The sequence below is a fragment of the Trachemys scripta genome, chromosome 16 (genome assembly GCF_013100865.1).
Source record: "Trachemys scripta elegans isolate TJP31775 chromosome 16, CAS_Tse_1.0, whole genome shotgun sequence".
Lineage (NCBI taxonomy): Eukaryota > Metazoa > Chordata > Testudines > Emydidae > Trachemys > Trachemys scripta.
In genome coordinates this window covers 29,930,025-29,942,079 of record NC_048313.1, presented here as the reverse complement: position 1 = coordinate 29,942,079, position 12,055 = coordinate 29,930,025, and the positions used below count along the sequence as shown (strand labels likewise).

At 49.8% G+C, this 12,055-nt stretch overlaps 1 protein-coding gene across 1 annotated transcript in view; it reads left to right on the top strand.

Annotated features, from left to right (window-relative positions):
* The window catches only part of LOC117888553 (trypsin-like), a 10,541-nt gene extending 1,360 nt beyond the window's left edge, over nucleotides 1-9,181 (top strand). The window contains exons 2-5 of the mRNA XM_034792067.1: nucleotides 1,902-2,058; nucleotides 2,952-3,205; nucleotides 4,358-4,494; nucleotides 8,883-9,181. Coding sequence (XP_034647958.1) covers nucleotides 1,902-2,058; nucleotides 2,952-3,205; nucleotides 4,358-4,494; nucleotides 8,883-9,035 — 701 coding nt within the window. The 3' untranslated portion in view covers nucleotides 9,036-9,181. The remainder of the gene's footprint in view (nucleotides 1-1,901; nucleotides 2,059-2,951; nucleotides 3,206-4,357; nucleotides 4,495-8,882) is intronic.
* Nucleotides 9,182-12,055: the final 2,874 nt, after the last annotated feature.

The window sequence follows — 12,055 nt, the reverse complement described above, 5'->3', positions numbered from 1 at the left end:
GAGCCCCCTCCTGCACCCCAACCCCTCATCCCCAGCCCCACCTGAGTCTGCATCCCCAGTCAGAGTCCTCACCCCCTCACACACTCCAACCCCCTGCCCCAGCCTCGTGAAAATGAGCAACTGAGTGAGGGTGGGGAGAGCGAGCGATGGGGGGGGGGGGGGGGGGCTCGGATAAGAGGCGGTGCTTTGGAGGAGGGGTGGGGCAAGGGTGTTTGGTTTTGTGCAAGTAGAATGTTGGCAAGCCTAGTGTGTGGGAGGGTGTATTTCTCAGCGTGCACATCTGCAGGCTTGTGTGTGCACCCAGGTGGGTGTGTTTTCAAGGCCAGATGGGACCATTGTGATCATCTGGGTTGGCCTCCTGCATCACGCAGGCCTGCAAACGGCTCCCAAATGATCCCAAAGCTGAGCTTTCTGTAAAATGCCCCATCTTGATGTCAAAGTTGTCAGTGACGAAGAATCCTCGTCACTGGGTCCAGTGATTAATTATCCCCCCTGATCAGAATGTACGCTGATTTCCGGTCTGTGTGCACGGTTTTGTGAGAGACGGGGTGGCATGGCTTTGCACTTTAAGCAGGTGCCTGTGAAGCAAATAAGGAGTCCCCCCTTCGAGATGATTTTAATTGCTAACGATCGATTGCAAACGGGAGCCAGGAATGATGGCCCAGTGGTTAGCGCACAGGCCTGGGATGTGCGGGACGTGGCTTCGATTCTGCCCCAACACAGACATGGTGTGACCTCGGTTAAGTCACATTGCTGCTCTGTGCCTCAGTTTCCCATGTAGTAAGAAGAGGGCCTGAAACATAAGGCCTTGTATCAGAGGCCTGGTATGAGGCCTGAACTAAAGTAGTGGTCAAAACGTTGGGGTCACCAATGTCATCAGATGTTCGGTTGCACATGTGTGTTCCCGCCGTATGCCATCCCAGCCCTGCGCAGCAGACCTCAAACGAACCGCCCAATGACCACAAGATCGGTTAAGGTGTGAAGGCACCAGGCCAGGTTTATTGTCAACAAAGCACGGTCCTAGCTCCCCGGATCAATGTCTACAGCTACACTAGCACATGTATGGACCATCTCAGTCAGTGGCAGGACTTTCCACTGCCCCCTCAGCTGGCCAAAGACACTCCCTCTGAGATGCATCTTTATAGCCCAATACAAACAAGTTACGTATTGCCACTGATGTCTTAAGGCACCATCTATTGCCTTGTACCTGTAGGCTCAATCAAAACATCTCTATCCATCATGCTGTCATCCTGCCCTTATCTTTAAGATGGGACAGCATGTTCCAGTTATCTTTGGGGAGTGTATTTGGTATCAAGGTGTTCCGGTACCACCCTTCTAGAATGTGTTTGTGTGAGTGTCCTATGCCTAACACCTCTGAGGAATGTGTGTTTTTGCAATATCAGCCCTGTGCTTGCCAAATTCTGTGAGCAGGGCCTGCCTCTTGCTCACAACCTGCCTTTGCTTCATGTCAGCACAGTTTTGACTACTTAAGTTCAGGCCTCAGGCCTCATACCAGGCCTCTGATACATGGGCTTATGTTTCAGGCCCTCTTCTTACTACATCCTCTAGTGTACAAAGGGGACAATAGCCCTGCCCAGCCTTCCAGAGGTGGTGGTGAGGGTCACTGTGCTAAAGGGGTGAGGCACCCAGAGGCTGCGGTGATGGTCAGGTCGGAGACAGAAATGCCGGGGGACTGAGATGGCTAATGGTGAGGGCACGGTTTGGTGACGTTTTCTAATTTCCACTGGCTGCACCTGGGGCGAATTTGAATCAGACACTGAAGCAAGAGGAGGAAGGAGCTGGGGGACCTGATCTGAACTGGGGCAAAGCAGGGTAGTGCTGCAACATCACAGAGCTTCCCCTCCCTCCCCAGTTGTGAACGTTTCTGCTTTGCCTCCCAGTGACCAGCCAGAATAACCGGATCATCGGTGGTGCCCCCTGCACGCCTCACTCCGTGCCCTGGCAGGCCGCCCTCTTTGTGGGCCCCCAGCTCAACTGTGGAGGGACCCTGATTGCCAGGAACTGGGTGATCACCGCAGCCCACTGCCACGTCAGCTGGTGAGTGTAGGTTTGTGGGGACGTCGGGCGAGGTGGAGAGGGTGTGTATGTAGGGGAGAGGGTCTGTGTGTAACTGAGTGGGTGTGTGATTGTAAGTGGGTGTGACAGTGTGGTTGTGCACGTGTTGGGAATTGTATGTCTGATTGTGAATGGGTGTGAGAGTGCACTTGTGCAGGTGTGTGTACATGTGTTGGGTAGGGTATGTGTGTTTGTGAGTGGGTCTGAGAGCACGGTTGGGCATGTTGTGAATATGTTGGGGAGGAGGTGTGTGATTGTGAGAGTGTGCTTGAGCATTTGTGAATGTTTTGGGGAGGGCATGTGTGATTGTGAGTGTGAGAGTGCAATTGTGCATGTGTGTATTTTGAGTAGTGTGTGATTGGGAGTTGGTGTGAGAGTGTGCTTATGCATTTGTGCATGTGTGGGGGAGCACATGTGTGATTGTGATTGTGAGAGTACAATCGTGCATTTGTGTGTTTGGGGAGAGCACGTGTGACTGTAAATTGGGAGGGGGAGTGTATATATGATTGTGTATATGTGTATTTGTAAAAGGATGTTTCTGTGCCCATGGGATTGTGCCTGTGTTTGACCTCATAGCCACGCCTAGTGATTTCTGCATCCAGCCCATATCTGATGGTTGAGCTAGCACACCCTTAACTCCGCCCCCTTGTGTGTGTACCCTTAACTCCACCCCCTTGCGTGTGTACCCTTAACTCCACCTTCAGAGATTCATGGATTCCCTACATTCATGTTCTACCCATCCAGTTTGACCTCCTATATAGCCCAGGCCAGAGAACCTCCCCCAGGGATTCCAGCCCAACAACCAGTGCCCAGTTCCCACCATGGCCTAGGTCCCCCACCCCACGCTTTTCTGACATGCGTCTGTTTCTCTGCAGCCCCATCAGTGTGCGCCTGGGAGAGCACAACATCAAGCATCTGGACTGGACAGAGCAGCTGAGACTCTCAGACAAAATGATCCTCCACCCCGGCTATAACCCCGCCAGCAAGGACAATGACATCATGCTCATCAAATTGCTCACCCCGGCTAACTTCAACAAAAATGTCCAACCCCTGGAGCTACCTACCAGTTGCCCCTCCTCCGGGGAGGAATGTGTGATATCCGGATGGGGAACAACAAAAAGCCCTCAATGTACGGTAACACCAATGTTGGGGGGCAGGCTTAGCTTCAAGGGGGAAGGAGCCAGCAGGTCGGAAAAACGAGACAAGCCCCCCATATTTCTTCTTCTTTCTTGCCACATCCCTGTTTGCCTCAGCAATTTTTATGGCCATTTCCCCTGAAAACTTTCCCAGGAATGCATTTATTTTGTTGTTTTCTTTCAGCAATCGAGCATTCCTGAGGTTCCATTTAGAGCCATTGAGAAATTTGCCATCGAAATTGTATCTCCCCCCCACCACCACCACCAGCGTAAAATTGGATGGCTGATCAGTTGAACATGTCCATGGCATGGGGCTGCTTCCTGGGAAAAGTTTGATTTATGGTTGAAAAAATGAGCGCTGAAAAACTTCCGCCAAAAACATTTGGGCTGGAAATCGGAGAAGACTTTGGCCAAAAATGAAAGTTTTTGGCTAAAAATGAAAACAGATTTTGGCCAGAACCTGAAGGGGGGCGGGGGTGGAGGGGGGGGGTTTGGAGGAAAGTTGTAGATTTTGGGGGGTGAAACAGGAAAATTTTTGGCCTAAAACAGAAACAAGTTCAGAGATTGTGTATTACTTTGAGGAAAAGATGAAATTCCCCCCCTCTCCATTTTCCAACTAGCAGTAGTCTGATTTACGAAAGGTTTACATGTGCCTAGGAGTCAGGTTCTAGGTGTGTGGAGACATGAGTAACGTGGCTGGTTATATGCTCATCAGTTAAACGGGGTTGTGAGCCGTGCTTGAAAGCAACCTATTGATTGTTCACTTCTAAGCCAATGGGCATATAAATCATCCTGGTTCGAGGTGGGTGGGAAATGATTTTCCTGTCCAATGACCTCGGCCCGGGATCTAACCCTACGTCACTGGGGCTGTGTCCATTGACCCCGGCCCCGGGTCTAAACCTACGTCACTGGGGCTGTGTCCACTGACCCCGGCCCTGGGTCTAACCCTACGTCACTGGGGCTGTGTCCAATGACCCCGGCCCTGGGTCTAACCCTACGTCACTGGGGCTGTGTCCAGTGACCCCGGCCCTGGGTCTAACCCTACGTCACTGGGGCTGTGTCCAATGACCCCCGCCCGGGATCTAACTCTAAATCTTTCTCCCACTGACAAAATATCCATTGTGTTGTGTTGTTGTTTTCTGTAGTGTACTTCCCACCGGTTCTCCACTGTGGCAACGTCTCCATTTTCTCCAAGGAACTGTGCCGCAGTATCTACCCTCGCTACTACACCGAGAACATGCTGTGTGCTGGGGTGCTGGAAGGGGGAATAGACTCGTGCCAGGTGAGGGGATGGTATAGCTGAAGGCGGGATTTGAGGGCTGGCCTTCTGGTCCTACTGCCTTGGGAGCAGCTTGTGCAGGGATGGGACCAAGAGAGGGGAGAGAGAATGGGAGGACGGTGAGACCAACTCAGATGGATTCTTGAGTGGTTTTCTATAGCTTTCAAGGCCAGGACTCACCATTCTGCCCACCCAGGGTGCCCTGCTGCATAGCCCAGGCTGGAAAACCTCCCCAGGGATTACTGCATTCAGCCCATATCTGCGGGTCGAGCTAGAGCATCCGTAACTCCGCCTCGTTGTGTGATTGCTCTTAACTCTGCCCAGTTCTGATGTCTAGGAGGGATGCTCAGATCAACTCGGGTGGAAAATTTCACCCATATACTCCTGTATCTACCCAAGTTCGATGTACAAGGCTGCCTAGAGCTACACTAAGATGCATGTTGGTTACGTGAGCACCGTTAACTATGCAATCCAGATCGCTCTGTAGAATTGACCTGTTTTCTGCTGTCTGGCTATTGACCCTCTCCAGGGATCATATCTTTCCACCCCAAGAGGGTTAGAAAGATACTTTATTTTTTAAATCAGAACTGAGATTCTCCTACACTGACCAGAGCAATAATGGATTTTTCAGGTCTCTGGCCACTCCAGAAAATCAGGAAAAAAATTCATTCCTGCTCCAACCGCATATGAAAATTTTCATAATTTTTGGTCAATCTAAAAGTCAGAAAAGCTAGCTTTGGGTCGAGGGGAAGGTTTCATTTTGACAAAATCAAAATATTTCCTTTCATTTGTGACCCTTTGTAACTAGGATTAGTTTTAAAAGGAAATTGTGAAGAGCAAAGTCATTGTGAGCCGGAAAATGGCCAGGTTTGGTTTCCAAACTGGCGAGACGACCCATTTTGATGTTTCAGAGGAGAAGAGGAGAAACAGATTCGGTGAAATGGAGGTGAAGTCACAAAACGGTTCCATGTCACCAGACCTCCACCTTTCACCGAAAGAAAGCTTTGAGCGAAAATGTTTTTGCTCAGCTCTCCTCCCATAGTCATAAAATCACAGAGTTCCAGGCGAGACGAGATCACCAGCCCATTTAGCCTCCTGTATATCACAGGCCATCAGCGCTGAAACCAACGACCAAAATTAAGCGAAATTATTACAGCGAGAATCCCATGACCAGGGCCGGCTCCAGTTTTTTTGCCGCCCCAAGCGGCGAAGAAAAAAAAAAAGATAAAGCCGCGATCGGCGGCACTTTGGTGGCGGCTCTACTGTGCTGCTTCATTCTTTGGTGGCAATTCGGCGGACGGTCCTTCCCTCCGAGAAGGACTGAGAGACCGGCCGATGAATTGCTGCCGAAGACCTGGACGTGCCGCCCCTCTCCATTGGCTGCCCCAAGCACCTGCTTCCTGTGCTGGTGCCTGGAGCCGGCCCTGCCCGTGACTTTGGGAGCGGGGAGGGGGGGGCGGGGGGGGGTAAGGAAAGCCCTGAATATTCTGAGCCTCACCAGAGTTTGGCAAGTCTGGAGGTGAACTCCAGAGTTCTCAGGAAACCAGGACAAAGAGCAGAAGCGAATGAGTGCAATTATAATGGGTGGGACTTGCTTATCTGATTGTTGCAGTAGGATCTGAGTAGCTAATGGGCAGACATGTCTTAACAGGGGAGGGTTGGAGTAGCCCAGATAAACCCCAGTCATAAAAACGATCGCGTTGTGGCTGCAAAGACAAGAAGTTCTCTGAAATCTTCCAGTGCTCTGCTTTGGACAATGGAAAGGGGGGCATAAACCTGCCACCGCCTCTTGTGTCCCTGGGGGGGGGGGGGGGGGGGCTTCCTACGACAACAAAAAGCCCGGATCTTCTCGTTCTGCCCCCATGTCGGCAGCGTGGTCCACACGTTAGAGCAGGGGAGTGTAGGCACTGGGGGTCTATGTTTCCCACTGTCTGTGAATTTAAATAGAAGCAGAACAACCACATTTCCTTCCCCACTGCCCTCTCCCAAGCTGGGTTTGAAAATCCCAGCCCCACCTGCTGCGGCAAGTGACTGCTCTGCTCTGTGCCTCAGTTTCCCCATCTCAGGTATAATAAAAATGCCTGCTCCTCCCATGCCTAGAATCAGCGTGGCAAGGAATCCGGACACCTTTGTTCTATTCCCAGTTCCTGCTGGGTTACCTTGGCCAAATCACTTCTCCCCACTCTGTGCCTCAGTTTCCCCCTCTGCATAATGGAGAATAAGGGAAAAATTATGGCCATGCTATGGCCATGCAAGTAGCCATCAAGAGACTTAGACAAAGGTGCTGGCTTAGAAGTCAGGACACCTGGGTTCTTTTGCCACTGGTTGACCTTGGGCAAATCACTTCTCCTCTCTCCTTACCTCAGTCCCCCTGTCTGCTTAGACTGCTTTTTTTGTAAAGGGGGGGGGATTGAACCCCGGGCACCCAGAACCCAAGTCGGCACCTTAACCATTGGACTTTCTTTCCTAGCCAGTTAGTGGCAACCTAAACAAAAGGCATTTTTGAAAAATGTTGGCCTGTAGTTTTAAAGTGGTAGCAAGAATCCAGTCAGTGGGAGGGGCTGGGGATTGTCATAATCAGGAATGAAGCGGAAGAGGGGGACAGAGCAGCTTTCGAGGATAATGCCAATTCCTTTATTAGAATAGAGCTCCTTGTTCAGTGTCAGAAGAAAGTGACTGTGCACAGCACAGGTGGACACCGAACGGCTCACAGCCCCCTCTAGTGGCTGCTGCATGGGTTCCTGGTGCCCCCTTCACCTTTAACGAGCTATTTCCCTCCAGCAAAATGCAGAGTCCTTGGGACTGCACTGTTCCTGAAGATCGCCATCTAGTGGCAGACAAGAATGATACCGCCCATGCTTTCGTTCCCTAGCTGTGCAATCCCTTTGGGGTCTGCTGATGAGCTATTCACGTGTATCCCTGTGCATTTGCATCACAGCAGGGAGGGGAATTTTGCTCCTGAAAGGCCTCAGGCCCTCTGTTCAGCCACAAAGAGGAATTAAAGTTGCTGATGGGAAGAGCCGTTTGGTGGGTCTTACAACACCCAGGACATGTGTGACATACTCTTGAGCGCCACCTATTGGCACCTTTTGCCTTGACGAGCTATTTGCTAGGGCTGGTTGGAAATTTTCCATAGAAATGGCGAAAGTGGGTTTTCGACAAAACTAAGCTTATGGTGAAAAGTGTCTGCTCTCCATGAAAATTTAATTGTTTTGGCGACAAACCAAATGCCAGAGAAACAAAAATCTGGAAAGGCCACTGTGATGCTTCGTAGGAGTTGTAGTTCAGGTAGCACATGTCCCCGTTCTCTATAGGCTGGACTCCTCAGCCAGACAACTTCTCCCATCATGCACCACAACCTAGGACTTCCATGATGCACCACCTCCCCTCTCCAAGAGTGGAGACCGTGGTGCATCCTAGGAAGTGTAGTCCGGTTGGGGACTATAGAGGAGAACATGAGGTATCTGAACCACAATTCCCATGAAGTATCACGGGTTTAAAACAAACAAAACTTCTTCACACAACATGCAGTCAGCCTGTGGAACTTGTTCCCAGGGGATGTTGTGAAGGCCAAAAAATTTACTGTATTCAAAAAAGAGAACTTCTGGAGAAGTTCATGGAAGATAGGTCCATCAGTGGCTATTAGTCAAGATGGCCATGGATGCAACCCCATGCTCTGGGTGTCCCTCAGCCTCTGACTGCCAGAAGATGGGACTGGACAGCAGGGGATGGATCACTCGATAATTGCCCTGTTCTGTTCATTCCCTCTTAAGCATCTGGCACCAGCCACTGTCAGAAGACAGGATGCTGGGCTAGATGGACCATTGACCATTTTTATGTTCTTATGTCCTTTCCAGATGGAACTATAATGTTTTTCAGGCAGTTGGTTTTTTGCCAACATATACTTTTCAGCAAAATTTACTTGAGTCGAAACCCCAATTTTCCATCGAAAAGCAGTTTCTGTGGAAAATGTCCCTAGCAAATAGTTCGTCAAGGCAAACGGTGCCAATAGGTGGCGCTTAAGAGTATGTAACATGCTGGATGCTATAAAACCAGTCAAACGCGTTGTGCTACAAATGACTTCCCCTGCACGTCGCTTCCCATCCAAGTTGAAATATTTCAGTTGGGGCCAAACTACTTTGGTATTTGAATTTTTGACGAAGAAAATCAAGAAGTTGTGTGGAAAATGTGGGCAAAAGTGAAATTGGTTATCATTTTTGTTGATTGTTTCTACTGGAAAAGACCCTCTTTTCGGGTGCGCTCTGCTCTGTACCCATATCCAGATGCAGAGCACTCTTGTCACGGCATTGTAGATTTGATAATGTTGTTTCTGAGGTGCATTTTTGCCTGTCGTTCTTGGCCGTGATGTAGTGTTGTCTGTCTCCTTCTAGGGAGATTCCGGGGGACCCCTACTCTGCAATGGGAAACTCCAAGGCATTGTGTCTTGGGGGACCCAGACATGCGCACTGCCCAACAAACCAGGTGTCTACGTCAGCGTCTGTAAATACATCGACTGGATCCGGGAGATCATGAACAACAACTGATCCTCGGTACCTTAGGACACTGCGGTATCCCTCCCTCTCTGACCTGTGCTGCCGCATAGGGTCCGTACAGTGCCGTTGCAGGTGCATTAGCCAGATTGTCCCTCCTGGCTCTGTGCACAGATGTTAAATAATAAAAGCCCTCTGCTGCTGGGAGCGGTTAGTTCATGGACGCACCACATGATTTCACACCTTCTTCTTAGTGTAGCACCATGCCCTGTAAGTATAACACCTCGCTGCAGCATCTGTGCGCCTCACAATTGCCAATGTCTTTATCCTCACACACCCATTTGAGGCAAAGCAGGGCTATTCTCCCCATTATATAGCTGGGGAAACTGAGGCACGGAGCAGCTAAGCGATTTGTCCATGCTCACACAGGAAGTCTGTAGCAGACGAATGACTTGAACCTGGTCTCCAAGTTCAAGGTGTGTGCACTAACCACTAAGCCATCCCACCCACCGTCCCTTGCTTCCCTTCCCTGTCAGCTGGTTGGAAAAGCGGGTCGGGTCAGAAATGGACTGTTCCATGGGAAAATGCGGAACTTCCCCTGGGGGAAGATTCCAAAGTGTGGGTAAGCAGGAAATAGCTACTTTCTCTTTCCCCAATGGGCAGAAAATGGGACAAAAGTTTGTGAAACCTCCCTCCCACTTTTTCATTCTTTGGTGCTGGCCAAAGTTAGGAAACAATGTGAGACAATAGGTTTCCCCCTTCATTTTCTTTCTTTTTTGAACGTTTTCCCACAGGGAAACAGAAATTTCCTGGTGGGAAAATTTCAGAAGGGGGGTGTTTTCTCCCCTCCCCGGTGCGAAAAATCTGTTGAACACCAAGAGCCATTGACTTTGGATGAGGAACTGAGTGGAGACACATTTGATCCCAGGCTCCCAGCATGCAAACCCTCTTTGCCATTTCAGAACGAGCCAGTATCTCTGACCCAGCAGCGCTGGACTCGGCACAGGAACCTGGAGGTGTTGGGCAAATGCAGATTGAACCTTGGAAGATCTAGTCCAGCCAGAGAGCCAGGCCCATAGAAGAAAAAGGAGGCTCCTGAAACTACAACTTCCATAATGCACCATGGTGGTTTAGCAACAGGGGGAGACTGCGGTGCATCATGGGAGCTGTAGTCAAACCACGGTGCCTGGCCCATAGAGGAAAATGAGGGTACAAGGCACCTGAACTACATTTATTTACTTATTTCCTGTTTGAACTAGGGCAGATCTTTTAGAAAAAAAATCCCAGCTTGACTTAAAAACAGCCAATGATGGAGAATCCCCTACGGTCCTTGGTACATTCTTTCAAGAATTAAGTACCCTTCCTGTTAAAAATATAGCATCATATTTCTAGTCTCCCTTCAACTTCCAGCCATTGGATCTTGTTAGATCTTAGCTAGATTGAAGAGGCCTCCATGATCAAATTGCTACTTAAGGGCTGGGATCACGTCACCCCTTAACCTCCTCTTTGTTAAACTGAATAAACCGAGCTCCTTGCGTGTGTCACTATAACGCATGGTTTCGAATCCTTTACTTGTTCTGGTGGATCTTCTCTGCCCCCTCTCCAACTGATCATCGGCCTTCTTGAATTATGGATGCCAGAACTGGATGCAGTATTCCAGCAGCGGTCGCATCAGTGCCAAACACAACGTTCCACTCCATGAAAGAGACAACATGCAGGTTTCACACCACTTAAGAAAAGGGACAGGGAGAGGCTCATGCAGACCTTTGAGGCTTGTATAATCCTCATTTCGCTTCCGTGCATGAGCCCCTGTATCGCTAGGCCGGAACGGGCAAAAATCACGAGCTTGCATTTAAAAATCATGCGATCTTTGCAAAAATAATAAACACTGGCTAACCAGCTCCGGTGTCCACATTACTGAAGGGAAGTTGGACAACGGCAGAGGGTGCAGAGAAGAGGCACGGAAATGATCCGAGGGCTGCAGAAAAGGCCAGATGTTAGGGCTCCCCTGCCCCCCCTTGGTTCTTATCACACAGACAGAAAGCAGAAGGCCACAGTCCAAAACGCAGGCAATGCGATGTTTATTGCGGTTAACAAGCAAACATATCCATAGCTCTGTACAGCAGTAGAGATTTTCCCTTCCCCCTCCTCCTTCTTAATAGGCTTAATTATACCTGTAGTGCCCGCCCCTGGTCCCACCCCTTACAATTTATGGTCATGTTCCATTTTGGAGGATCTTGAATCTGGGGGGCTTTGGTACCACCTCTTTTGTACCCCATGGGAGGGGTAGGGAGTGAGATTATGTACCGGCCATGGCCACCTTTTCTTTGGCTTTTAGTGTTTCTTATACCTCCCCCCTGCATCCCCTTCACCCCTCCCAGCTGGTTGCTTGACCTTGTCTTGGGAAAGGAGTTATACAGTCGTATATCGAACTCCCACCACATCCAGCAACACTTTAACTCTCTCTCTTATCTGTTCTCATTGTACTAAAACACCCGATCTGGCTGTAGGCAAAGCAACACACGGCGTCTTTGTTCCTTGTTCACATACGTCAATAAGGATCTAAGACGCAAGGAATTGCATGTTTAAAGCCTCAGAATTCAAACGGTCAGCGGATCAAAGAGAAGACTGGATGTTTGCCTAGAAGATCTGCTCTAGGAATGATTTGGGGGGCTGGCATGTGTTACACAGCAGGTCAGACTAGAAGTTCACAATGGTCCCTTCTGGCCTGGGAATCTCTGAACATGAATCTTGGCGTCTTGACAAACCCAGGGTATTGAGCTCCGGGTGGGGTAACTCGGTGGAATGTAATGGCCTGTGTGCTCTGCAGGAGGCCAGATTACATGCTGGTCTTCTGACCTTAAACTCCATGAATCAGTTATTTATGTAGAACCATAGAAATGTGGGGCCGGAAGGACCCTCGAGAGTGTGCTGAGATAACCCTAGACCAGCCCTGACCAGGGTTTGTCCAACCTGTCCTTAAAAACCTCCAGGCATGGGGATCCTGCAGCCTCCCTTGGAAACCTGTTCCAGAGCTTAACTCCCGAGAGTTAGAAAGTGTTTCCTAATATCTA